Raw genomic sequence first — 27,849 nt, forward strand, 5'->3', positions numbered from 1 at the left:
CTATGTCCAGGTCCTCCAGGGTAACGGTTGATGAAGCACATAGTAGATAGAGGACTCTGGAATTCATTATCATGTATAGCCCTTCTTCTTGCCCACCAAATAGCCCACATTGTAATAAGCACTCTCGCTAAATCATGTCGATTCATATACTCAAAAAGCCAAAACAGCCACGTTTTCGCGCCTTTTCTGGCGATTTCTTGTTCGCTGCCTTTCTTGTCGTGGACTAGCCCAACAAGGCGCTGCAGCGGGCGCCAGGAACCTGTTCGGGCGCTTAAGGCACCAAACAGGAGCTCCCATATTTCGTGCGCGTGCTTTTGGCCGGCCCATAAGGGCGCGGTGCCCCTGTTTTCTTTTTGTTAATTTTTCTATTTTCTGTTTTTTCTTCTATATAAAATTGTTTGAGGTTTAAAAACAGTTCTGCACTTCAAATATGGTTGGGATTTAATAAATAAATAAATAATGTGAATGAGTTTGAAAAATTGTTCTTGAATTAAAAAATCGTATAATTTACAAAAGAGCATGAATTTGATAAAAAATCGCAAATTTAATATATGTTAACAATTTTAGAATTTTTTCACGAATTTGTATAAAATTCCTCGAATTTGAAAGATGTTCACGGGTACATAAAAATGTTCATTAATTTGAAAAGTTAATTATTTTGAAAACTGTTCACAAAATTTGGAAAAATATGTTTGAAAAAACGGAAACTAAAAAAGAAAAAAAGAAAGGACTGAACGAAAATGAAAAAAGTGAAAATAAAAAAACACAAAAAAGAGAAAACACGGTATGGGAAGGTTCTAGAACCTTCCCAAGAACCAGGAAAAAGCTAATTGGGCTGGCTCAAAAATGTACGCGCGGGGAGCTAGGGGTGCGCGTGTGGTCGCTAACCAGTGACCCGTGCGCCAAATAGCATTGGTCCAAGCATGACAACAGAGCAGTAAACGGAGCACAGACCTCTCAAAACAAAAAAAATATTGATAAGATACAATTGTTCATGCCAATTCAGCAATAAAGCGGGGGATTGGTTAAGCCAACATGCGGTGCTATCCCCACGACAACCATAATCCACTAAGAAGCGTGCAACTCCATTTTGTTCACGAGAAATCTTAAAAGGATTAAATACCCTATTCTCCAGCGGCCCTTCATCTCAGCAATAACTAGATGATACTCCGTGTGTTGCTGCAGGAAATATTGCCTAAAATTGGTATTTTACTCATCAATTAACTCTCCTAAGAGGATCGATAAAACGAAGAATAAATGATTCTTATTTGAGCATACTTTAGGATGATACATAGGTAACTAAGATCAAACCTCCAACTTATATCATTGAAAGCTTGGACGGGGGAGGCTAGTATATGATCTCACATTAGGTGAGATCAATTACAAAAATTTATATTTAGACATTTCAAGAAGTTCTGAAATTATTTGACAACATATCTACGGGGTGTGTCTATAACCCCGGAAAGAAACAGCTCAAAAATTGATGTACAGTTAGAGAATTAAAAAAGAAAAATTCTAATGTGAATAGTGGAGCTTTGGGTGAACAGTATTTTGACATTATTCACATCCGATTTCTCTTTTTTGTTTCTATTAGTGTAGGTCAAATTAGGAGCTAAAACTTTTTTTAGATTGTACATCAAACATTGATGTGTGTCTATAATTCATAAGCCCAGATGCCGCAAGTGCGTACCGCAGCTGCCGCGGCCTCTTCCATGTGTGGGGGCGCTTCGCTGACCTCATCGCGTGCAGCCATGACAGTTGTGCCCTCTTCCTCGCATTCATTTACCAAAGATCAGTCACATCGTAGTGAAAAGCTTGTCGTTATGTATGGTCCACTATTTGAAGAAGAACACCAATCTGAACTACATCTACAACAACAACGATGTAGAGGTTGTGAACATGCTTCGAATGTGAAGAGCATCATTTTCCATGCTTGTGAATACCTTTAGGAGCAAGGGGCTACTTGAAGATAGCATCCACACCACTGTGGATGAGCAAGTTGCCATGTTCCTTCACGTCATTGGTCATAATCAGAGGTTCATGATTATTCACAACACATACAAGAGATCTAGTGAAACAATTTCCCGACATTTCAAGCAAGTCTTGTATGATATTACGGAGGTCAGAGGAGAGATAATCAAGGCACCAATCCGGAAAACTTCGCACAAGATTCACACTAGCCCAAGATGGTATCAGTATTTTAAGGTGAGCATTACTCGTATTTCATGCCATAACATGCTTGCAATGTTGTCATCAACCATAATAAGGGTCTCTTTGATTCAAAGGATTTTCATAGGATCTTTGAAGGATTAGAATCCTTAGGAATTTTTCCTATATTGATCGTTTGATCCGTAGGATTGAATCCTGTAGGATTTTTTCCTAAGGATTCATTTGTACTATATTTCACAGGAATTCTAGCATCCACTCAAACCTCTTGGAAGAAATCCTTTGTTTTTCCCTTGACACAATCAAACAAACTTAAATCCTATAGGGATCCAATGGACATGCCATTTCAATCCTGTGTTTTTCCTATTCCTGTGTTTTTGCAATCCTATGAAACAAAGAGGCCCTAATACGTCTTCATGCCATCATAGGATTGTATTGGCACCATATATAGATGGTACTCACATCACTGATAGAGTGCCGAGGACACAAGCTGCAGCATACATGGGTAGAAAGCATTACAGAAGCCAGGCTTGTTGCTCTTGACTTCGATCTAAAGTTCACATATGTGTTGACTGGTTGGGAAGGATGAGTTCGTGATGCTAACATTCTTGCTAACAGCATGGCAATGCCTGATGGCATCAGTATCCCCGATTGCAAGTTATACATAGGAGATGTTGACTATGCATGTCGGCCTGGTGTTCTTCCACCCTTCATGAAAACCAGGTATCATCTGAAAGAGTTCTCTTTCTAGGAACTATCCTAGGACTGCGCAAGAATTGTTCAATCTCAGACACTCCAGCCTTAGAGTCATGGTTGGGAGGGCATTTGGAGCTCTGAAGAACTGATTTAAGATCCTAGATCAGAAGCCATTCCACCCTTACCCCACTAAAGTTAGGCTTGTTCTAGCATGTTGCATTCCGCATAAGTGGATCCTTCAATGGGGTTATGATGAGTTGGTGCCGGAGGAGGAAGATTTGACGGCCAATGATGATGACTCCGGTCATGGTGTGGAGGCACATGACAATGAAGCTTGGAAGAGCAAAAGGTTGGAATGTATCGATGCAATGTGAGCAAAACAGAGGAACCACAAGATCTAAACAAAGGAACCACAAGGATCTAAACAACAACGACGACGGCAACGACAACGACGTCAGGAGAGGAAGAAGCAGCAGCAGCAGAAGAAGATGATGATGATGATGATGATGAAGCAACAACAACAACAACAACAACAACAACAACAACAACAACAACAACAACAACAACAACAACAACATCAAAAGAGTACGAAGAAGCAATAACAGAGGATGGACTCGAGTGGGGCGTTTCGGTGACCAGGCTCATCTGCACCCGGTTAGAAAAAAATTCGTAAAAAATTCAAATCAAATTCAAAAAGTTCCAATTTTTTTGTGCGGTAGACAATTTGATGCCTGAGGCCCGCTCCAAATTTGAACCCATTTGGACATATGAGCAACTCTCAGCAAAAAAAAGACAAATCGGGCCAAAATAGTACATGAACAGCAAACATTTTTACATACCCCCAATTTGTCTTTTTTGCTGAGAGCTCGTCAGATATCCAAATGGCTTGAAAATTGGAGCGGACCTCACGCATCAAATTTCTACCTTGCAAAAAATAGAATTTTTTGAATTTTTCTAGTATTTGTTTTGATTTTTTTCGTCGGCATGGGTGCAGATGAGCTCAGGTGCAGAAATGGATTTTCGGATAGACTCCCCCTATTTCGGCATTGACGAACTTTCTCCTGTTGAGCCATATGACTCTTAATCTATAATGCTATTTGTCCGTATCTAGGTTGAACTACCATTTGATTGCAAGCATGTTTAATTCGTACTACATATGTGGTGCGATGTTCTATAGTGCAGTGCGTAGTGTGTGGTAAGGTCACCAAATAGTGCAATGTGTAGTGAGAAGAGGTCAGCACATCACAGCGGTGCACAACCAAATGCCATGTTTTGCACGCTCACAACCTTAGACCCGAACTGCATGGTAACCAAACGACAGGCATGAAAGTGCTCGCTGGTGCAATGCATGGTACCCAACGATATGCGGAACATGGTTTTTCCCCTACATTAGCTTAGTCTGTCCCAAGTTGGCCACAAACGCAAAATAACGAAAAATCCATGAAAGTAACCAAACACATCCGTGGTGATACTGTTTTTGACACCATATGCATCAATACCAGATGAAGCATCTCCGTCGTAACTGTCCTGCTCAGTTGGCTGACGATAACACTAAGAGATGTGCATGTAGTCACATCTAGCTCTTGAGACAATACATCGAACATGTGGTAAGCAACTTGAGGTTGTGCAAGCACTCAAAATTCGAGCTAACCAGAGTCCAGTATTACGGGATCTCGGTCGTGAATCAATCAAATCGACAAACAACTGAGTTCACCAACCTTCCTGTGGGATTTTACGGCCCAACTCAAGAGAATATAGTCACGCCGTGATGTCTAGTCATGCCCTATCACCCTGAGTTCACCAACTGAGTTCACCCCCCTGCCACGCCGGCATGTCTAGTCAACAAAAGCATACACATCTGTATGTGATTTGAACCATACCGCCAAATTTTAGAACCAATTTGGTGTATTTTTTAAGTTCAGGCATCAAAGTGAACACCCGTGGCAAGTTTAAGCACCACCGGGTGTTATTACCTTGAAACTATATATCCAACCAATTTCACGGGAACGCGCGGGGTATTGTCTAGTTGTTATGATCACATAATATTTGTGTCGTTTCGTGACATTTCCTAGGAAAAAAACGTCGCAATAAATTTCAAAGGAGGCCAAGATATATCTGCTGAATTAAGGAAATCACAGTTCAAATTTACATTGGTTTTGGTAAATAAATCGGATTTGCGCCGTGGTGGACTCGTTTTCTGTTTCCTTTCCGAGGGGAGCAAACCGTGGTGGACTCGTGGTCTCACGCCTCCACCGAATCGAACACACACCGCGCCACAGAGTGGCCATATAGCCCGATCCTTGCTTGCAGAGAAAGTCGATTGAAGCCAGACAGACAGGGAAGTATAGGGTCCGATCCGGCACAAGGAACTCCTCCGCGCCGCATCCAAACAGATCCACACCCGAAATCCCCGAAACCCTCGCCGGCGACCATGGGGCAGGGCACGCCGGGCGGCATGGGCAAGCAGGGCGGCGCGCCGGGCGACCGCGGCAAGCCGGGCGGCGACGGCGACAAGAAGGACAAGAAGTTCGAGCCGCCCGCCGCGCCGTCCCGGGTCGGCCGCAAGCAGCGCCGCCAGAAGGGGCCCGAGGCGGCCGCCCGCCTCCCCGGCGTCGCGCCGCTCTCCAAGTGCCGCCTCCGCCTCCTCAAGCTCGACCGCGTCAAGGACTACCTCCTCATGGAGGAGGAGTTCGTCGCCGCGCAGGAGCGCCTCCGCCCCACCGAGGAGAAGACGGAGGAGGACCGCTCCAAGGTCGACGACCTCCGCGGCACCCCCATGAGCGTCGGCTCCCTCGAGGAGATCATCGACGAGAGCCACGCCATCGTCTCCTCCTCCGTCGGCCCCGAGTACTACGTCAGCATACTCTCCTTCGTCGACAAGGACCAGCTCGAGCCAGGATGCTCCATCCTCATGCACAACAAGGTACGCTGCCGCTCCCCGTGGCTCGGATCCGTCCCCGTTTGAGTTTGCTCTCTCGATCTGCGTACCTGGTGAGGCTAGGGTTCGGATCTTAGGGGGGAATTCGTTAACCATAACAAGTCAATTCAAGCCTGTTCAGTCTAGGATCTTATAGGCCCCTCAGTGAATTCAGGATCTGCGTGTAGTCTGAAGTCGCAGAGAGATTAGAATTGAAGGAATCTGGTGAAATTTTCATTCTAATCTGAATTGCTCAAATATGTGCGCAAGTGAACTGAATGAACCTTAAAACGAGAGTCTCATAAAGGATTGGTACGATGCTGAGGATTGCCTAGTTTGCGTTGTGAAGCTTTTCTTATGTAGTAGAGCACTGCAGTCAGCGGGTTTCTGCAATTCATTAGACTTATTATTTAAAGGTCCACTCCTGAAATTTAGACAACTAGCTGTATCGTGTAGTTTTGCAAGCCTTTAATTCACCTTTTATGTTTGATGAATTCCAAAGCTAGTTTGCTTTGGTTTGGATCTTAGGGGTAACTCATCAGCCATAACAAGTCAAAATCCTAGGGGAAACTCATCATAACAAGTGACCACTAACAATGGCCATGTGATGTGTAGTTCTGAAACTCATTTTTGTCAATGCATGTGCAGGTGCACAATAATTTTGGTAGACATAAAAGCATTACAATCCTTATATTATGTAATTACTATGTTACTGATATATTCAGTAGAAGGAAAGGCTGGGCACCAATGGTCCTCAGGATAGCTGGTCGGCAGTCTATAAAATAGATGTTGCGTTCAAGAGATTATGACTCTGTTTTGTGTTCTCTGGTTTTGTTTTAGCTGTGTTTTCAGCTTTGAGGAGAGTTTTTTCTGTTGTTAGGAGGATGTTCTTGGTTCTGTGTTGTGTTGTTGGGGCTTTTGCTTCAACGGATTACTTGTATTAACCTGTATTATCAGCTTCCAGCAATGAAAGCTGGGGTTACCCCTTAATTCAAAAAATAAATAAATGTTACTTTAGTTCTTATCTCTTAGGCTCGATATTGTGTTCAATATCTGAGTAGCCATGAAACAGGTGTAGTATTTGTTTATTTTCATCACAAAACATAAAACTGTTGTGATTTCCTTCATAGGGGCTCAGGGAACTTTCCTACTCTTTCCATAGATACTGTCCATTGCACATAACTTTCATGCAGCCTGTAAATAGATGTTATGATGGCTCACAAGATACAATTTTCCAGGTTCTTTCTGTGGTTGGAATTCTGCAAGACGAAGTTGACCCTATGGTATCTGTGATGAAAGTTGAGAAAGCTCCACTAGAATCATATGCAGACATTGGAGGGTTAGATGCTCAGATTCAAGAAATAAAGGAGGCGGTTGAGCTTCCGCTGACCCACCCTGAGCTATATGAAGACATTGGAATAAGGCCACCCAAGGGGGTCATATTATATGGAGAACCTGGAACAGGGAAAACTCTACTTGCCAAGGTCAGTCTTGGCCTTCGCTCTGGACATCTATTGCTTATATTTCTTTGAGGAGAATTTCAGGCTTCAGTCCTCCTTAATTCATTCCAGGCTTTAATATTTGTCTGAATTTTCACTTTATTTTGCATTATATACCTTTTCAAATAACATATACTTGAGTGCTGATGTATGACCTGTGGTTACTTGAAATTGTTATTGCAGGCTGTTGCTAACTCCACATCTGCAACTTTCTTACGTGTCGTTGGAAGTGAACTTATTCAGAAGTACCTTGGCGATGGTCCAAAACTAGTTAGAGAACTATTTAGAGTGGCGGATGAGCTTTCCCCCTCGATAGTCTTCATCGACGAGATCGATGCAGTTGGAACAAAGAGGTATGACGCTCATTCAGGAGGGGAGCGTGAGATTCAGAGAACTATGTTGGAGCTGCTGAACCAGCTAGATGGTTTTGATTCGCGTGGAGATGTTAAAGTTATTCTAGCTACAAATCGCATTGAAAGTCTTGATCCAGCCTTGCTTCGCCCTGGCCGAATAGACCGAAAGATAGAATTCCCTCTTCCAGACATTAAGACTAGGCGGCGCATCTTCCAGGTACCTTTTTAATCAGTCTATGTTGATCTTAACATTACAGAATGCATTCTTGTTTGGTTCTTATGAACATCACAAATCTTGCAGATACACACGGCGAAGATGACATTGTCAGATGATGTGAACCTGGAAGAGTTTGTCATGACTAAGGATGAGTTTTCTGGTGCTGACATCAAAGCAATATGCACCGAATCTGGCTTGCTTGCTTTGAGAGAGCGTAGGATGAAGGTAATGATGGACTTTATATCGCTAGTTCAAATAGTTTACATTGTTTGGGGAGTTCACTGAAGTATACCTCTATTTCTAGCTAGTTTCATTTGGTAAACTGGCATCTTTACCACGGAATTATGGTTTTGCATGTGGATGATAGATAAGCATATAGTTTTTGTTGCACGAGCAATATCACTTTTTGTTATGCATGTACTCCTATAAACTGGCAGTTAGGCAGTAGAACTTCAGATTATTGGCTATACTATTGGAGGAAGCCAATCAGCACCATTTATTTAGCAACCAACTTGTTTTCCACAATTCATTGCTCAGAACATTTCTGTTCTATGTACTAATGTCTGTCCGGTACCAGTCTATCATGTTCAGGGGTATTAAGTTTTGGTATACGTCTTGTGCCATTTATACGTCGAAATTAATGCTGGAACATGCTATATGTCCATGTACTTGATCTGCTGTTTCCTGATTTTCCTAGGTGACGCACGCCGACTTCAAGAAGGCAAAGGAGAAGGTCATGTTCAAGAAGAAGGAAGGCGTGCCGGAGGGGCTTTACATGTGATGAATTGTGCACCGGTCTTCACTACCAGAATGATATTGTGTAGTGATAATATATTTGGTATCGTGGGATATGTTTCCCTGGTTTGGAGAATATAGGCGCAAATTTGTTTGTAACATTTTCTTCGCCTGAATGGTTGGATAATTGAATAGTTTGTTGTACTACGATCTGTTGACTCCTTTCTTCCGAAGTATTGAATCATAAGCTTAAATCGCAATGGCCAGTCATTAAAACCGTGGCATTATGGTGCTTCTCTCAAATTCATTCCAGGTAGCATTGATGTTTGAGCAAATATAAGCTGCAACCGAGTAGCTATGTTATGTTGCGCCATGGTTATTGCTGGATAATCGAACTTGGATTGCATACAAATAAAGTATAGGAAATCTCATATGGGTAACTAATTTTATATGTCCTTTGGAAAAATCATTTCAAACTACATATGCAAGGACTATACAGTATGCCTCTTCAACTTGAGCATGAAATATCTTTGCAAGAAGGTTTTCGTGATGAAACGAGATGACTATGTTTACTAACCCTCTCTCTTCTTTAATTGTGTGTCACATAAGCATATTTGCTAGTCCCAAGTGCATGTTTCCGATTATGTTACCCCTACTATGGCCAGCCTAAAACGCATATTCAGACATACCATTATGTGTTAGTAAAACCGAGGTATGCACACTGTACCTATCTCGTAGAGGCACAGGACATCCCGAATGGGTCTTGTTCCGCTACTCTTCCCTGGCCCCACCCAAATTGCAAGGTCTTGGCCGTGGTCTATGTTTTGTCGCTGCAAGTCTATCTTGTGCCCGCCATTGGAAATTGAACTCAACCGCGCGCAGGCACTGTTTCGCCAGTTGCACGAGGGAAACCACTTGCACGCGTGGATTAGAGCAACTCCAACAGGTCGACCCAAACGAATGACGTTTTTGTCCGCTTTTTGTCCGATTGAATCGGCCGTCCGTCCTCTTTTAGTTTTGGGTTGGCAGTGCGCCCAACGGGCCGACCCATTTCATGACCGCGCGCGTTTTAGATCATGGCGTCGCCCTGGTTTTGGTGCACCAGCGCGCAGGGGAAAGCGGCCTAGCACGCGCTGGTTTTGGCGCTCGAGCGCGCGGGAAAGGTTTGCGCGCGCGCCGCGGCCGGCGCTCGTTATAAAGAAGGCGCTCCCTCCATACTCTGTCCGCCGCCCACTCTCGCCGCCTCTGCTCGCCGCCCACTCTCGCCGCCTCTGCTCGCCGCCCACTCTCACCGCCTCTGCGCCACCATGTCGATCCGCCGCCTGGGCGCTTCCGATTTTCGCGGAGTCCTCAAGCGCCGCTCCGGCGCCTTCTCCTCCGAGATCTGGTTTCGCGAGAAACGTCTCATCCTCGGCACCTTCGACACCGCAGAGGAGGCGGCCCGCGCGCACGACGCGGCGGCATGGTGCCTCCTGAGGCCTCGTCGGGATATGAATTTTTCCAACGTGTCGAGCCAGCGAGCGCAGGATCTGGCGCATCTCTCGCGGCTTTTCACCGACGAGGATCATCGTGTCCACCGGAGGCGGCAGCGTCGCCTCGCCATCGCGGAGAAGGACGTGGAAGCCTTGATGGTGTGGCGCGGAGGCTTCCCGCAGGACATCGTCGACGAGCGCCAGTTCTACAAGCAAAAAAGGTTGGAGAGGGACGCGAGGAGGAGGGAGCGAGCCGCCTATCGAGAGGACAAGCGTTCGCGGAAGCAGGCAGCTCAATTGAAACTGAAACTACGAGAAACGGCGGGTTGGGACTTTGAAGACAAGGCGTATGCTGATGCCTACATTCAGACGTCAGAGGAGGACATTACCGAGTCGGAGTCAGAATCGACGAGTAGTGGTCTTTTCTTTTTATCTGTGTACGCTAGAATTATCTATGTATCCATTTTTATCTGAAAAAATGACCGGCGGCGTCGGCGATGTAGCAGACGGGCAAGGGTGTGAATCCAATGTGCCACCGACCAGCGGGCCCGGTGAGGAAAAAGGGCGAGCGCGCGCGCGTCCGTGTTGTGTCCGCGCCGACGTAAATCAGGCTCAAAAATGAGCCGGGAATAGCTCGGCAGGTGGACAAAAGCGGACGTGTGTCCGTTTGGGTCGGCCTGTTGGGCCGCCCTTTTTATCCGCGCCGACCCAAACAGACGGCCGCGGACGAAATGGGTCACCCCATTGGAGTTGCTCTTATGGCCAGGTGGGAACAAGGAACGATGCCCACGTACCGGACGTACCCCCTCCCTCCGGAAATACTTGTTATAAAAAATGAATAAAAGAGAATGCATCTAGACGTATGTTAATTTTAGATACATCATTTTTATCTATTTTGATGACAACTATTTTGGAACGGAAGGAGTACTATGCTGCAAGCATATCTCATTCGCACCAATCAGCAAACAAATCATGCGGAAGAAAAATCAATTCTAATGAACAGCAACACTAAACTACACATGCATGGAGCAAAATCGTTATTTATTTATAGAGCGCACCGCTATTCCATCTTCGTACCAAAGCCCACTACAACAACCGAATGCAACACCACACGCACGCCTGCAAGGACATCCCCGCTTTACCACCTGGTCGCCTCACACCACACTTCTTCGCACGGCAATGCTAAAAGAGGAACGAGTGATTTTTTATTTGGTAATAAGAATAATGCGTGGAATGCTCCAAGGAGGGAACCAAAGCTTGTACAACCAGACGATGTAGTGCCCCTTCCTTCATCATCAAACGTCGTGGAAGTGTCTGGTGCACCAATTCACTGGGTGCATAGGATACATTCTCAGAGGGAGCCATCGCCCCCAGCCCCAAAAAATAAAATTTTAATTACTACTCCATCCGTTTCTAAATATTTGTTTTTCTAGACATTTCAACAAGTGACTACATACAAGGCAAAATGAGTGAATCTACACTCAAAAATATGTCTACATACATCCGTATGTTGTAACCATTTGAAATGTCTAGAAAGACAAATATTTAGGAACGGAGGGAGTAGTTACTACTGGGTACATAATATCATATCCGGCCTTTCTAGTGTCATCTTCAAACAATATGGTAGCAATGCTTTCGAGTTCCTCTCTTCTTCTCAGGATATACTAAAACATCCTAAAACATTCTTTACATATCAAGATACTGCAATGGGAAATGCAGCTAGAGAAGTGTTTCGAGAAACATGGCATGGATTATGCACTTTTCATATTATGCAAAATGCTATCAAACATCTACATGAGGAGAAGAACGAGGAGAACAATGATGAGAAGATTGAAGGGGAGAATGAAGATAATAATGAAGGTCAGAAACAAAAGAAGAATGAAGGGAAGAAAACAAGAAGAATGAAGGAAAGAAAACAGAGAAGAATGAAGAGCCAAGTATTCTATCAGATTTTAGCACGTGCATGTTTGAGTATGAAGACGTGATCTAGTTTGAACAAAAATTTGACCTCATGAGAGAAAAGGTGAGCAAACAAACTTGGTTGGATAGTATATACAAGGTGAAAGAAAAATGGGCTGAGTGTTATACTCCCTCCATTCCTTTATGTAAGGTGTATTATTTCCGGCACGGTGACCAAGGCACAAACTATACACATGTTAGGACGAAATTAACCTTGGCAAATCATTGATTAGCGGCAACTAAATCATTAGGCAAGGAAAGTAAGAGATAAACACAATCAGAAGAGAGATACTTTTCTTTTTCCTCTTTACAAGAAGAGATGCATGCAATCAGGGGAGAGATACTCTCCTTTTTTTTTGAAGGGCTAACAACGGAATTGCGAGGAATTAGAAGAAATGTACCTTATATTGTGAAATTTTATCAAAAACAAATACACCTTACATAAAGGAATGGAGGGAGTATGAAGGATGTCTTCACATTAGGAATGAGAAGTACACAATTGAGTGAGAGTATGAACAATGACTTGAAAATCCATTTCAAATCTGATTTTGATATCATACTTTCTTTAAGCATTTTGAAAGGGTGGTGCAAGGAAAAAGGAATAATGAGCTGAACTCAGAATTTGATTCTAGGAAGAAGTTGCCTAAACTATGTATGAGGAGACCACCACCAATGTTAGTGCAAGCTAGCAAGCTATATACACATGTTATATTTGAAGCTTTTCAAGGTGAATTTGAAAGATCATTGGCAGATTGCACAAAGGCTTTGGATGGTAATAATGAATATCTAGTAGGAGATTTCACCTACGAGGAGGAGTATAAAGTTACTGGTGATCCTTTGAAGGAAACAGTTGTGTGTAGCTGCCGGCAATTTGATAGAATTGGGATATTGTGTGCCCATGCTCTTAAGGTTCTTGATTTGATGAATATCAAGTCACTACCACCACAATATGTGCTAAAGCGATGGATGCGGGAAGCAAGGAGTGGAACTATAAAAGATAACATGGGAAGAAATGTAATGGAAAATCCAAATATGGCTGCAATGCTTAGCTACAGATTTGTGTCTCACAAATTCCACAATTTAGCACATCGAGCGACTAACTTTCCAGAAGTAATCATGTTAGTAGACAACACACTTGACATCCTTGGTAAGCAAGTTAAAGACATAATCAATGGATGCACAAACACTTCTAGGGATGCATGTATAGTCTCTGCAGATGCTAGTCCACCAAATCCAAATGACTTGTTGAGTACGGCGTGCCTAAAGAAAAAGGAGGTTCAAACAAAAACTTCAAAACGCAAAAGAAATTGGTTGGATAAGAAGCACAAGGCTAGGAAAAAGAGACAAAACAAAGCTACATCACATGTTGGGGAAGAGGCATGTAATGATGGTGCACATGTTCAATCAACACATATTTCAGTGGTATGTAGCTAAATAACAATTGCGTTTCCAATGGTATAATTGTTTCCATTATTTATGAGAACTCACCGGATTTCTTTTCCTACAAGATGCAAAAGGTTGGTGAAGGGGCATGTAGTGCTGGTGCACAAGTACAAGCACATATCATAGATGATAGTGTTTCTGAGGACAAAGGGGCATGTAGTGCTGATTACAATGCCAATTTTAGCTACACTCAATTGTTGATGGTAATATTCCTCATATATATAGTTTCTTTACAATCGGGATATGGTAATGTGAAAAAGAACTTATATTTTTACTTAATTTACAGGGACCAATCACAGATGATGTTTTTACTAGGTTATGGTGACGTACTTTGTTCTTGGAATTGGAAGCCATGCATGTGCTCTAACTTGAGTAATCCTAAAGAAGCAATCAACTGGAACAATTTCCATCATGGAATGTCAAGTGTTTAGTTTGGGTCGTAGTTCACTTTAGTCAAGTTTAGTTGATCTCTTTTGTCTGATGCATCATAATTTTTTAACGAAATGTAGCAACACTGCTTTCACTCATTAAGAACAGGAAACCCTAGAGTCAAGAAATTATAGAGGAAAACAAGGGTGGTAAGAAATAGATCACATCAGATAACACGAACGAGAGGTTGCATGAGGAAGACCACCATTGTAGAGGAAGAGTTCCAATCAACCAAGACCATTCATGATGCTTCAATGCTATTGGAGCAGTCGAAGGGCAACGAGTAACCGATTCCACACCCGGACGAAGAGCCACACACATCCGAGGCTACATGACAACAATGAGACACATCCAAGGCTACATCACAACAACCAAAGGACATCAAGGAGCCGAGTCCACACCCAGATAGCTTCACAATGTACACCCACCATGGTGATAGCAGAAGAAAAGCTCCGATTAGAAGACGACCCAAACAGAGAAGATGGAGCATCTCCAATAATGATGTAAAATACATCACCAAATTGTGCTTCGAGTAAAATTCACATCACGAAAGTGAATGTTTACATCATCAAAAACCTTTAACTCGAAGAGATGATGTAAAATAGGGCACACGTGCTCCAATAGGTGATGTAAAGTAGGGCAACCACACAACAACCGCTCCACAATTTCATACACTGAACCAAATAACATCAAAATCATCTCAATAAATCCTAAATCATCATCAATAGTCGAAGGTGGTAGGTTACGTAGGCGAATTTGAAGGTATAAAGAACGCCTTGCGATGTACTAGTACAGTGGAGGTGTTGTGACTAGTGTGTGCAGAGTTCTTTTGGTAGATCTTGAGTTCAAATCTTGGCATAACCATTTATTTGTTTATTTTTTCAATTAAAAAGAATGTTTTTTTCCAATTAATATTGGATATGGATTATTGTTAAAAATATATGTAGGATGTTATTACAAATAATATATGAGTACACATTGGTTGAAATAACATCTTATATTATAGGATGGAGGGAGTACATAACTATTTTTAACAATTCCTAGAAAGATATATATGATGCCTAGGGTAAAATGTGTTAGTAGATATTGGAGAGCACACAACTTGACAAAACTTCAGCATATCAATGTTGTTCTTTACATATTTCAGTAGAACAATAATAGTGCAGGTTTCAGAAAAATTGAAGCATACGGTCATGTCTAGAAGATAACAAGTGGATCATCTTACATGGGTAGATGGCTGCATTTTCTAATTGGATAAGAATATCTCTTGTAATCTGAAATACTAAGTAGATATGCTAAACACGAATCATGCACATCGTATTACTTTGAGCCCCTTCCCTCTTTCAAATTAAGGTCCATTTCTGATTCTCTTTTTTTTGTTTGTATTTATGGGTTCTTCCACTATCTACAGACTGAATTGTGGAACTACTGAGAAGGGGAGCTTCTAACTTTGTTGCTTTCAAAAGCGCCTTTTGCATGCATATTTTGGTTGTAAATTTATCCAATATAACATATTTTATCTTTTATATTTTAAAATATGTTTTAGTTAATGCATAAATAAAATGAGATTGTTTAACAAGCTAGCACCGGAATGCTTCAATAGTAGTGTACACGGCAAGGTGTATGCTTTATCTGATTGTGTTCACTCCAATATCTGTTACCCCCTCCGTTCCAACCAAAGTATACACGGGGGTACCTCATTTTACCCTAGGGCATCATACATGTTTATACCAAAATATACATGGGTTAAATATACATGAGAGTACCTCATTTTACCCTAGGCATCATATATGTTTATATATTTCTAGGAATTTTAAAAAATAGTTATAGATAAGTAAAAGAATGTTTTTTAAACAATAATCTGCATCCAATATTAATTAGACAAAATGTCTTTTTAGTTGAGCAAAAACAAAAGAAAAAAAACAACAATTGCTTGACCTACCTGAAGAACATTGGACACGCTAGCTACTACACACCTCCACAATGGTTCAATCATACGTAGCAAGGCGTACGCTTTATATCATTCCAGATTTTTTTAAGTAGTTATAGATAAGCAAGCAGAATGTTTTTTAACAATAACCCAAATCAAATATTAATTAGATAAAATGTTTTTTTAGTTGGGCAAAAACAAAAGAAAGAAAGAAAGAAAGAAAGAAATTACTCGACCTACCTAAAGAACACTAGCCACCACACCTCCACAATGGTTCAATCATACTACATAGCAAGACGTATGCTTTATATCTCAGAATTCGCCTAGGTGACCTGCCGCCAACGGCTGTGGCGGTAGCCCGGGTCTCATTTCGACGACGGAGTATGGATCAGGAGCCTACCGCCGTCGACCATGGCGGTAGCCCATTATAACCCACCTTTAACGTGTATGGCGGTAGAAAAAAAAGTCAAATCCAAATTTATTTTCAAAGATGAGTCAAAATCGCGCTAAATTTTGAGGCCAAAACCGTCATTTTGGCCTTGGTTTAGAATCATAGGCAAAAAAATGATGGTGGAGCACGGGGAAGCATCGATGGAATGCAGCAGCGAGAATCAAACAGTGACGCGACGGGCGCCTGCCGAATCCCACTAGTACAAATCTAGTGGCGACAAGGAATCCCACACCCACACAGTGCCTGTCTGATCTGAGATGAAAAAGCAGAAATTCTCCCGAATAAAGCGCACTCCCCTCCACCTGCACGCTCGGCCCAACCTCTCTCCTCGTCCCCTAGCATCCGGGCTCGGAATATGACCCGTCATCCCCGACGCCGCGGTGCGGCCGTGCGGGCAGCGTCACCTGCTCTGCTCCACTCGGATATGGCTGACAATGGCGAAAATACAGTCCATGACGAGCGGGCATCGCATTCGCATCCCGTCGGCTTCTTCTGTGCGCGCAGGTGTGCACCGGTGATCGGATTCCAGTTCTCCGGTTCACCGTCGCCGCCTTGAGATCGCCGGGGAACGGCGCACCACGCGCCAATCAGAGACTCTCCTAGTACCACCTTCTCCCACCCCATGTCGCGCATCTTCTTGCTCCTGCTCCTGCACCTCCTCCTCCTCCTCCTCATCTTACCACCCGCCACCTCCGCCACGCCGCCGTCGCCGACGGCCGTCCTCCTCTCCTTCCTCGCCTCCCTGCCCGAGGCCTCCCAGCGGATCCTCCTGCCGTCCTGGCAGAGCAGCACCAACACCAGCTCGGCGGCCACCCAGCACTGCGCGTTCCGTGGCGTCACGTGCACCGCCGCGGGGGCCGTCGCCGCGCTGAACCTCTCCGGGCTGGGCCTGGCGGGCGCGCTGTCCGCGTCCGCGCCGCGCCTCTGCGCGCTCCCGACGGCCCTCTCCTCGCTCGACCTCAGCGGGAACGGCTTCGCCGGCCCCGTCCCGGCCGCGCTCGCCGCGTGTTCCGGCGTGGCCACCCTCCTCCTGGCACGCAACCGCCTCACGGGGCCCGTGCCTCCGGAGCTGCTCTCCTCGCGCCAGCTCCGGAAGGTCGACCTCGGCGGCAACGCGCTCGCCGGGGAGATCCCGGCTGTGCCTGCCGCCGGCGCCGGCGCGTCCGTCCTCGAGCACCTTGACCTCAGCAACAACTCCCTCGCGGGCGCCATCCCGCCGGAGCTGCTGGCTTCTCTCCCGGGGATCCGGGTGCTGAACCTGAGCACCAACGGCCTCACCGGGCCGTTGCCCGAGTTCCCGGCCCACTGCCGGCTCACCTACCTCGCCGTCGACAGCAACGGCGGCATCACCGGTGAGCTCCCCGGAAGCCTCGCCAACTGCGGCAACCTCACCGACATAATCCTATCCTACAACAAGATCGGCGGCACGGTGCCGGATTTCTTCGCGTCCCTGCCAAGGCTGCAGCAGCTGTTCCTCGACGACAACAGCTTCGTCGGGGAGCTGCCGGCGAGCATCGGCGAGCTCGCCGACCTGGAAAGCCTGGCGGTCACCAAAAACGGGATGACCGGACCTGTTCCGGAGGCAATCGGGAGATGCAAGTCCTTGACGATGCTGTATCTGAACGGCAACTGGTTCAACGGCTCGATCCCGCGGTTCGTCGGTAACCTGAGCCGGCTACAGAGGTTCTCCATGGCCGACAACGGCATGGCCGGAACAATCCCGCGAGAAATCGGGAAGTGCCGGGAGCTGGTGGAGCTCCAGCTGCAGAACAACAGCCTCTCCGGGACGATCCCGCCGGATTTCAGCGAGCTCGGCCGTCTGCGGAAGCTGGCCCTGTTCAAGAACACGCTCCATGGGACGGTGCCTCCGGCGCTGTGGCAAATGCCGGACATGGAGGAGCTGCAGCTCTACAACAACAGCCTGAGCGGAGAGGTTCCTGCCGGGATCACGCAGTCGAGGAAGCTCAGAGAGCTCATCCTGGCGTTCAACAACTTCACCGGCGAGGTCCCGGGAGCGCTGGGGCTGAACACGACCCATGGGCTCGTTCGTGTCGACCTGACCGGCAACCGCTTCCGCGGCGCGATCCCGGCCGGTCTCTGCACCGGCGGCCGGCTCGCCGTGCTTGTCGTCGGACACAACCAGTTCAGTGGGGGCATTCCCGGGGAGATAGCGAAATGTCAGTCTCTCTGGAGGGTCAGATTCAACGACAACAAGTTGAGTGGGAGCTTGCAAGATTTGGGCACGAACACCGGGTGGTCATTTGTGGACCTGAGTGGCAACCGGTTTGATGGGAGGATACCAAGTGTGCTCGGCTCATGGCGCAACCTCACCATGCTTGATCTGTCCGGCAACAACTTCGCCGGCCCGATACCGCACGAGCTCGGAGCTCTAAGCATGATCGGGACTCTGCGATTGTCGTTGAACCGGCTCACCGGACCGATACCGCCAGAGCTTAAGAACTGCAAGAGGCTCTTCTATTTGGACCTTGGAGGTAACCATCTGAATGGAAGCATACCAGCAGAGGTTGCAACACTCGATAGCCTGCAATATCTTCTGCTCGGTGGCAACAAGCTCACCGGAACAATCCCCGACTCCTTCACTGCAACACAGGGCCTTCTTGAGCTGGACCTTGGTGGCAACTCTTTGGAAGGAACCATCCCTGTTAGCTTAGGCAACCTTCAGTACATCTCAAGAAATCTGGACCTTAGCAACAACAGACTAAGGGGCCAGATTCCAAGTAGCCTCGGCAACCTTCGGAGCTTGGAGGTGCTCGACTTGTCGGCAAACTCGTTATCCGGTCCGATTCCATCACAGCTTTCCAACATGATCTCACTCTCTGCGGTGAATGTTTCGTTCAATGAGCTCTCTGGCCAGCTCCCTGCTGGCAACTGGGCTAAGCTCGCCGACGAGTCCCCCGACGCTTTTCGCGGGAACGCTCAGTTGTGCACACATCCTGGCAATGCACCTTGCTCAAGAGACCAGTCTCGCAAAACCCGAAGGAGGAACACACAAGTTATTGTGGCATTGTTACTGTCAACATTCACAGTCATGGTTGCAGCATTGTGTGCTATCCATTTCATTGTGAAGAGGTCGAAGCGTCTATCAGCGAAAAATGGCTCGGTGCGCAACCTCGACTCAACAGAGGAGCTGCCAGAGGATCTGACCTATGAAGACATCCTCCGGGCCACCGACAACTTGAGCGAGAAGTACGTCATCGGCAAAGGCCGGCACGGCACGGTATACAAGACGCAGTTTGCCGTCGGGAAGCAGTGGGCGGTCAAGACGGTTGATCTGTCACGGTGCGGATTCCCCATTGAGATGAAGATACTCAACACGGTGAGGCACCGGAACATCGTCAGGATGGCCGGGTACTGCATTCGAAGAAATGTTGGCATGATCCTCTACGAGTACATGCCGGAGGGGACTCTGTTCGAGCTGCTGCATGAGAGGACGCCCCAGGTGGCTCTAGACTGGACGGCCAGGCATATCATCGCCCTCGGTGCCGCGGAAGGCCTCTCATATCTTCACCATGACTGTGTGCCCATGATTGTCCACAGGGATGTCAAGTCGAGTAATATTTTGATGGATGCTGAGTTGGTGCCGAAGATTACAGACTTTGGCATGGGGAAAATCGTTGGCGATGAGGATGCGGACGCGACGGTGTCGGTCGTCGTTGGCACCCTCGGCTACATTGCTCCAGGTAAATTTGACAAATATTCTGCATACACATTTGTTGACAATGAAGCATTTTATGTTTCTGTGAAATGTTTATGTAAAACTTCAGAGTTAACAACATGTGTTGCCATTTGTGTTCAGAGCAAGGCTACTCGACGAGGCTGACCGAGAAGAGCGATGTGTACAGCTACGGGGTGGTGCTCCTCGAGCTCCTGACCAGGAAGATGCCCGTTGATCCCGCGTTCGGGGACGGCGTCGACATCGTGACCTGGATGAGGTCCAACCTGACGGTGCAGGCGGACTATGGGAGCATCATGAGCTGCCTGGACGAGGAGATCATGTACTGGCCTGAACATGAGCAGGCGAAGGCGCTGGACCTGTTGGATCTGGCCGTCTCGTGCACGCAGACGGCTTGCCAGTCCAGGCCGTCGATGCGGGAGGTGGTGAGCATCTTGATGAGGATAGACGAGAGCATCATCATTTCAGAGCATCATCACAAGTGAGACAGTGAACCGTTGTAGCATTCCGCGGAGCTGCAAACCGGACCTAAGTGCAAGTACTCCCAATGGAGTGTGGAACTGCCAATGTGCGACGCCTATGTGGTTTTGCTCTGTACTTCTGTTCACCACTGACCAGCAGAGAGGAGAAACCCGTGGTGGAGCGTCGTCGCCCTACGATGATTTACTGAGCTTTCTTTTGGTGGTGATTACGAGCACTGATGTTTGATAACTCGATCAATTATAAGAAACTGCATTTTGACAGGAAAGAAGATACGAAGATCAAGGAGTGATCAGAAGAACTAAATATCAGAGTTTCTAATTGAATCATGGCGTATATATGAGCGCATGAGTGTTTTAAAAAATAAATCACGGTAATTATATTTGCCAGTTTTGCTAATGGTCAGGTGCCTGAAAAAACTGTTTTGTTTCAGTCGATTTTTCCCCCTCAAGGCAGCAGCAGCTGACTCGGTTTTGTTCCGGTTGTTCTTTCTCTTTTCTCTCTCTTGTCTGGAACAACCCTATCGGCTGGCTGGAGCAGCCCACAGTCCACACACAAAGGCTTGGTCTGATCAATTATTTACTCCCTCCATTCTAAAATAATTTAAGTTCTAGGATTTTTCTAAGTCATATTTTAAATATCAAGCAATTTCCTAGAATAACCTGCAGATATCTACGATATCAAATATATATAATATGAAAATATATGTCGTAATGAATCTAATGAGATAAATATGGTTTTATATATGTTGATATATTTCTATATATACTTAATGAAGTTTGACATTCAATTATTTTGGAACGAAGGGCGTATTAAGAATCTGTGTGTGTTTGAGTGTGCAAGGACATGTGTGTTTGCATGCATCCGTTGGTATGTGTCTCTCCACACGCGTGCATGTGTGTTTGTTAGTGTGTGCACGATACGTGCGTGTGTTGATCAGAGAAAGATAGGAAAGGCGGCATCATTGATATGAGATGTAAACTAATTTTAACGGTCAAGAGATGATTAATCGCTACATGTTATATTATATATGAAGGCTATCTTTGTTATGAAATGAAGCATATGTATGTATCATTGGATTTTGGGACATGTGAGACACATTTCATCCAGAAAGGATAATTCAACATGCTAATGATTTGGTGGCAAGCTCCTTGTAAATAATTATATGCTCTAGAATTTTCTTATTTATATAAACTATAAACCAATATCAAGATAGACCATGTGCTTCAGAGATCTCTACCAGGATACTTGAAGATGCATAAATAGATATATACACTATGTCCATGTAAGTATAAGAAATAAATCTGCAAAAAAATATATTTGTGTGTTTATATTTTTCTCACATTTATGAAGATTAATTTTAAATATCTTTTAGGGCTTAATGTAGCGAAAGAAAACAAAAATAACGTAACTTCCATTACAAACACATTTCAAATTTAGCACACAACATCTTTGTTAAACAAGACCATTATTAATATTTAGCATAATTAACATCTAGTTAATATCACAAATTACCTACAAAAGTATATCAACTATGATTATGATATTATAAAAATGAGTTATAAGTAAGTATAAAAGTTTATTATAAATAATGGGAGTGTCTATTTCATATCTAAGTCGTAAGAGTCAATTGACATTAATTCAAATTTTTATTTAATACTAAGATATTAAATGTATGGATATAACCTTGTATGTATGAGTGATGTGTTGGATTGGCTGAGTTGGGAGCCAACGGTCATGTTGAGGGCCTTGCGAAATGTGAAAAGCAAAAATAAGAAGGCGCAGAGTAAACTTGATGTTATTGAATGCCTAACAGGGTCTGAAGTAATTGCCATTTGCCACCATGATGATATTTATTTCAGTGTAGCATTACACAAGCTATCTGCAGGAAAACTGAGATTGATATTTATTTCAGTATATGCATCTTATAAATTTATTAGATGTGCATGGAGTATCACTACCATGTTCATTTATTAAGCATATGGTACTATCTTTTTATTGATCGATTTGCTTGGTATGCTTGTTGCAACTTATCAAGTCACTATTTTATATGAATATCACTTCTGTTTATGTCTACAATTTTGCATACCCGTATAGTATTTTCATGTATTACCATGAATGTTTTTTGGAGGTGCAAAAGTGCAAGTCCCAAGTGTCATTCAACGCATGTGTTAAAGCATGTGTTGGCGCTTGTAAAGTAGATTTCCAATGTCGTTGGTCACTTGTATTTCAAATGAAATTTTTATAACAACTCTTCCACCTCGCAGGCGGATCCCCGCCAAAGCGCACGAGGAAGGGCCGTTGCACGCGCGCGCGTCGTCACCTGGAGACAGGCCGGCCGAATTAATTGGTGCGGGCCCTCACGTGTACGCCTGTCAGGCCCCAGTCCGATATCCCCGCACGATCCGCCTGCAGGGTGTGGAGTTCGTTCGTGCAGGCGTGATTACCGACGCCATGCTTGCATGTAGGTTTCCCACGTCGGCCCTGCCTCCTCTCCAAAGCCCGACCCATCCAAGGAATTCAGCGCGGGCTAGCCCACGTCGCGGCGATCTCGTGCCAGGATCACGTCTTAACATTTTAGTCCCACCTCGGCCCCCGAGCAAGCCTGCACCTGCTTAAATACCTTCATCTATTTGATTATACAAGCGTGGGTCTTCCTTGCACTCTACGTGGAGGATATACAGGATGAGTATGATTCATCATCTGTATTCTTCAATTGGAGAGCATGTATGACTGATGTATTTTTTCGGATTTATCAGCCTATATTTTGTCTTCGGGAGCGAAATATAATTCCTCCAGTACATCTATTTCCAAATTTTTTCGTGCAAAATAAACAAGCTACACGCTAGCCATGAAGAAACCATGATTCTTGAGGTTGCACATCAAAAAGTCACATAGAAGATGCAAACCAAATATCCCAAACTCACATAGAAAATGCAAACCAAATATCCCAAACTCATACTGTTACAAGGGAGTGGACCACCAAATAGCTGAGTCATACATACAAATAGTTATGATGAAATCACTGACTAACTGACAGAATGAAGTGTATTTTAGAGACAAGGTCACACGGTACTATACATAGCAACAATGCACATGCCAACATCAGGTTGATCGTCGACGTACTTGTTGTTTGATCGTGCGCACAATGTTGTAGCCATCTGGGGAAAGTATCTAGTGCTCCCAGGCCTAGGGTGCTCCTGGTGCTTCGATGCGAAAAACATTTTTTAAAATGTTCAAAAAATTCTGAAAAAATGCAGCACATCGACGGAACATCGATGTCTCTTGTCACAAAATTTCAAATCAAAATTCGAAACATTGCTCGAGATACAAAAATGACAAATTTGACATCAATGTGATAATGGGCCAAAACTAAAGTCCAACTTATGTTATGTACAAAAATTTGTCATTTTTGTATCTCGAGCAATGTTTCGAATTTTGATTTGAAATTTTGTGACAAGAGACATCGATGTTCCTTCGATGTGCTGCATTTTTATTCAGAATTTTTTAAACATTTTAAAAATGTTTTTCGGACATTTGGAGCACCGGGAGCACCCCAAGCGTGGGAGCACTAGATACTTTCCCATAGTTCTGCTTCGAGATCCTACACAGAAGGATATAATTAATGCCATGGAATATATTTGGACACATGCAAACAATAAATTACGACATATTAGGTACCTCTAACAATTTGGTGCGAGTCCGTCGATTGTGACCATCTGCCACATGACAATAGCCACATCTACCATGTGATCTTGTCTTCTTCATCTTTGCCTGTAGCCTTTTCTTCAGAGCACCTCGGCCTAGCACATGCACGGGATCCAGAACCTTATCGAAACCTTCACCATCAACGTTAGCCGATTGTGGCATCAACGGGCCAAACCTAATGCTGTTATACCCTGAGCAGCTTATTCAATTGTTGATCCCTTGCAAACATCTTGTCCTTCCAAAACCCTTTTTAGATGTTGAAATGCCTCATCAGAGTGGCATGCCTTGAAACATGTTGCGTGGCTAAAATTCCTTAACTTACAGTACCTTTGCAGGGTTGTAGAGTATTCATACATCTCGCTCTTTCTGGTCGGTGCGAATGCACATTTTGCACTCATTGTCCACCTAGTGGGAACACAACACTTGAGCAGTGTTTCTTCTTGTAAAATTACTAATATGTAAAATATGTGGGAACATGGTGTGCCTGCGCATTCCAATTTGCGGCAAGAACAACTGATCCTGCAAAGAAGACCTTCCTTCGACTCCATGCGCACTTTGATATTTTTATCCATTTTTTCCTTTTTAGACACAACGTATGTGGTAACTTATACTTCATCAAGTACCTCTCTGATCTCACATTTTCTTACAACATTTATGCTCCATAAGACCAACTTAAACACAGCAGGAGTGTAAACTTTTGCGGCATGTTTCTCAAGACTTGAAGCATTTTCCTCTGTGAACGGAATGGACTGCAAGGCCTCAATGTCTTGGAGAGCCTCGTTCAAGCGTTGCGACGCAAGGCAACGCTCATAGTGCTCTAGCATTTGAAACAACATCATCTTAGCCTCAAGATGCGTATGTAGCACTGAGTTTAAACTCTCACTCTGCTGATTGCTGCTCAATCCTAGGAAACAACGCCCCTCAAGATATGGAGCACACCACAATTTTCTCGTCTTATACATCTGATGCAGTCAGGAGTCCTCATTTGTTACTTTATTCCGTTGTAAGAATTGTAACCATTTTCTCTCATGCTCTTCAATGGAAGATGTATTATATATGAAGGATCTGAATTCCTCCTTTACCGCGTCATCACGCAGATGGCATACAACGCTCTGCTGAATGTGCCATATACAGAGCCTATGGTTTGATTCAGGCCACACCATCCTGATTGCTAGCTCTCTGCACTGCAAGGTCCCCATCTGTGATCACAGATATAGGATACTTCTGTCCCATAACATCAGAAAAGGTCCATAACGTCCACTCGTATGCCTGGCTTGTTTTATGTGAAATGATACCACATGCAAAAATAACAGTGCTGCGGTGATGATTCAACCCGACAAACGACACAAATGGCAGATTGTACTTATTGGTTCTGTGTGTGCTATAGGAAATAATAACGTCTCCGAAAACCTCATAGTCAAGTCGGGATTGACTATCACACAAGAACAGTCCCTTCAGATGGCCAGCTCCATCAACCAAGTACCTGAAGAAAAAAAAATCTGAATCTAGCGCTCGCCTCGCCACCATGTGATTGATCACCGTTTGAGCCTCTCCGGAAGCAATTGATTCCTGCTTGTTAGCATGGCAGAAATTGTAAATGTCCCTCTTCGTGCATCCAACCTCATCATATCCACCATATTGCATGCACAAAATGTCCATAATATGGTGTTTCCTAGTCCCTGATTTTTCCATGTCTGCAATGTCCGCTTTCTGCTCATCGCTAATTCTTCCGTGTGGACGCAAAAGACACGACAGATCCTGTGGGGCTAGAGGATGGTCGTGTTCATCGATGAAATCCTTCACAAACCACTGACATGTTTCCTCCTGTCTTGCAATCACCAATTTAGCTTTACACCCTACACGAGTTATACTCCATGGCCTCCTCTTTCTATCTTCCATCTTCCTCTTCATGTCCTTCTCTTCACGAACCCCTTCACGACTACACACAAATTTCCTTAAAATTATATGGCAGTTGGATCCATCCCACTTGACATAGCTTCTCCGGACACTAAAACCTTTCTCAAGACCATATTTGTTATAGAATTTATAACCTTCATCCTCACTATTAAACATCTTGTTGGCAATATGATAGTACTCCAACATTGACTCATGACTTACATCCGCCATGTTTTCCTGCATCGCCATTCAGATGAATAAAAATCTGAAACGACAAACAAAAATCCATGCAAAACCTAGTATGAATTATTGCGTGGAATTTTAAACTTTGCTCCTTGTACATGTTATGGCAAGCGATCATCAACGTCCATAAACTGGGTCCCCCATAAACTAGTGAAGTGACCATGGATGATGAAAAATTCTAAATTGAATTGCATGCACTAGGGAAACCTAAATCGATGATGACTAAACAAATATGAGTAGGAAGTGCAGGCTACGAATCAAAGTAAGTTGAGATTCGGGTGATTCATACATTAGGATGCAAGTCCGGAAGCGATGGGATCGGTGGTGGTGGTGGTGGTGGTGGGGGGGGGGGTTCCTATAGCGCCGCCACCGACACTGCTGCCACAGATGTCATGCCTTATTCTTCTTCTTTCCGCCGGGCACGTCTTTTATAGTGAAGGGGACGAGGAGGGGGACGAGGCCGACGCCGACGATGGTGAATTGGTTCCTCTCGCCGGGCTCGTCCGACAGAAGGAAGGGGACGAGAACGAGGACTTGACCTCCTGGATCGACTAGACGTGGTTCTGGTCGTGGACGTGATCGGTTGAAACTACAATATTTTACCCTAGACCATTATGCCCTTCTCGGATTAAACTAATTAGATTTATTCATTTTTAATCCCCCACCAGATCGGATGGCTAATAAAAATCAGAGGGGCAAGTACTCCTAGTATTACGCCAATCACCGTAAAAGACCTCAATGTTCAGGGAAATCTTTAACGAGCAGAGCATAAGAGAGATAATCTCACTTGCTTTTTCATAAGTTTTTTGTAATTAACCTTAACTAGAGTTGTACTTTTATTGTGCTTCTTTGATCATCAAAGATAATAGAGTTGAAGGAAACTCCTCGTTGGTAATAAGCTTTCTGATTAAGGATCACATTTCATTGCTCAAACTTACATAAAGTCGGAAAGAAACACTGGGATATATACTCTCATTTATGCTACTTCCGATAAGTAGATGCCACTATTTTGTCTATTGAACAACCATCCTATCCTATGCCAAATTTATTGCATCAAATGTGTTAGTAGTTGACCAAAAGTCACAAATGAATCAGGAGATACTGTACAAATCAAGAGGTAATCACAAAAGGAGCTCTCAAGTGGAAATAAACAATTGGCTCAAAAACAAAAGTGGAAATAAACAAGAATGAACGGTGGGACTGACAAGTCTAGCACAATTAATCAAGGAGTATTATAAAAATCCCTATGGAATATTACCGAGACAAGATCGTAACAAAATTAATTTGGCACCATATGTTGGGGATATAACTATTTGTGTAAGCCGCCCAGGAGGGGCCGGGTTACGCAAAGAGGGACTCATCAGAAGAAGAAGCCCAAGACCAAGCATGAAGATGGTGGTTCAATAAAGGGTCTAAGGCCCATGGTGGTAAACCGCCATGATAGCATGACTTGTATCATAAGGTAGAATTAACTAGTCACCGAGCCGGACACTGTCTATGAGCCGGCCGGGACTCTGTAGGCCGCAGGGCGTCAACCTGTGTATATAAGAGGACGACCTGC

General features: G+C 44.4%; 3 protein-coding genes and 1 pseudogene across 3 annotated transcripts; 3 read left to right on the forward strand and 1 right to left on the reverse strand.

The window, feature by feature from the left end:
* The first annotated feature begins 5,169 nt into the window (after positions 1–5,169).
* Positions 5,170–8,843, forward strand: LOC125535510 (26S proteasome regulatory subunit 4 homolog). The gene is made up of 5 exons (XM_048698576.2): positions 5,170–5,785; positions 7,018–7,263; positions 7,462–7,848; positions 7,933–8,073; positions 8,546–8,843. The coding sequence occupies exons 1-5, from the start codon at positions 5,294–5,296 to the stop codon at positions 8,627–8,629; spliced, it is 1,350 nt and encodes a 449-aa protein (XP_048554533.1). The 5' UTR covers positions 5,170–5,293; the 3' UTR covers positions 8,630–8,843.
* A 1,047-nt stretch (positions 8,844–9,890) lies between these two features.
* On the forward strand, positions 9,891–10,529 carry LOC147983675 (uncharacterized). The gene has a single exon (XM_087540827.1). The coding sequence runs from the start codon at positions 9,891–9,893 to the stop codon at positions 10,527–10,529; it is 639 nt and encodes a 212-aa protein (XP_087396953.1).
* Positions 10,530–16,543: 6,014 nt separating this feature from the next.
* Positions 16,544–20,672, forward strand: LOC125535511 (uncharacterized). Its single transcript, XM_048698577.2, has 2 exons — positions 16,544–19,968; positions 20,085–20,672. Exons 1-2 carry the CDS (start codon positions 16,890–16,892, stop codon positions 20,444–20,446), a joined length of 3,441 nt encoding a protein of 1,146 aa, XP_048554534.2. The 5' UTR covers positions 16,544–16,889; the 3' UTR covers positions 20,447–20,672.
* A 4,082-nt stretch (positions 20,673–24,754) lies between these two features.
* Positions 24,755–26,276, reverse strand: LOC147983676 (protein FAR1-RELATED SEQUENCE 5-like; annotated as a pseudogene).
* Positions 26,277–27,849: the final 1,573 nt, after the last annotated feature.

Source organism: Triticum urartu, chromosome 2A (genome assembly GCF_056163025.1).
Source record: "Triticum urartu cultivar PI428250 chromosome 2A, HENAU_Tu73, whole genome shotgun sequence".
NCBI classification, from domain to species: Eukaryota; Viridiplantae; Streptophyta; class Magnoliopsida; order Poales; family Poaceae; genus Triticum; species Triticum urartu.

Bases quoted from the DNA above. Each gene is read 5' to 3' on its own strand.
- LOC125535510 (XM_048698576.2), top strand. From the start codon at position 5,294: ATGGGGCAGGGCACGCCGGGCGGCATGGGCAAGCAGGGCGGCGCGCCG. The intron at 7,264-7,461 runs GTCAGTCTTGGC...TTGTTATTGCAG, and splicing joins GGAAAACTCTACTTGCCAAG to GCTGTTGCTAACTCCACATC. The intron at 7,849-7,932 runs GTACCTTTTTAA...CAAATCTTGCAG, and splicing joins CTAGGCGGCGCATCTTCCAG to ATACACACGGCGAAGATGAC.
- LOC125535511 (XM_048698577.2), top strand. From the start codon at position 16,890: ATGTCGCGCATCTTCTTGCTCCTGCTCCTGCACCTCCTCCTCCTCCTC. The intron at 19,969-20,084 runs GTAAATTTGACA...ATTTGTGTTCAG, and splicing joins CCTCGGCTACATTGCTCCAG to AGCAAGGCTACTCGACGAGG.
- LOC147983675 (XM_087540827.1), top strand. From the start codon at position 9,891: ATGTCGATCCGCCGCCTGGGCGCTTCCGATTTTCGCGGAGTCCTCAAG.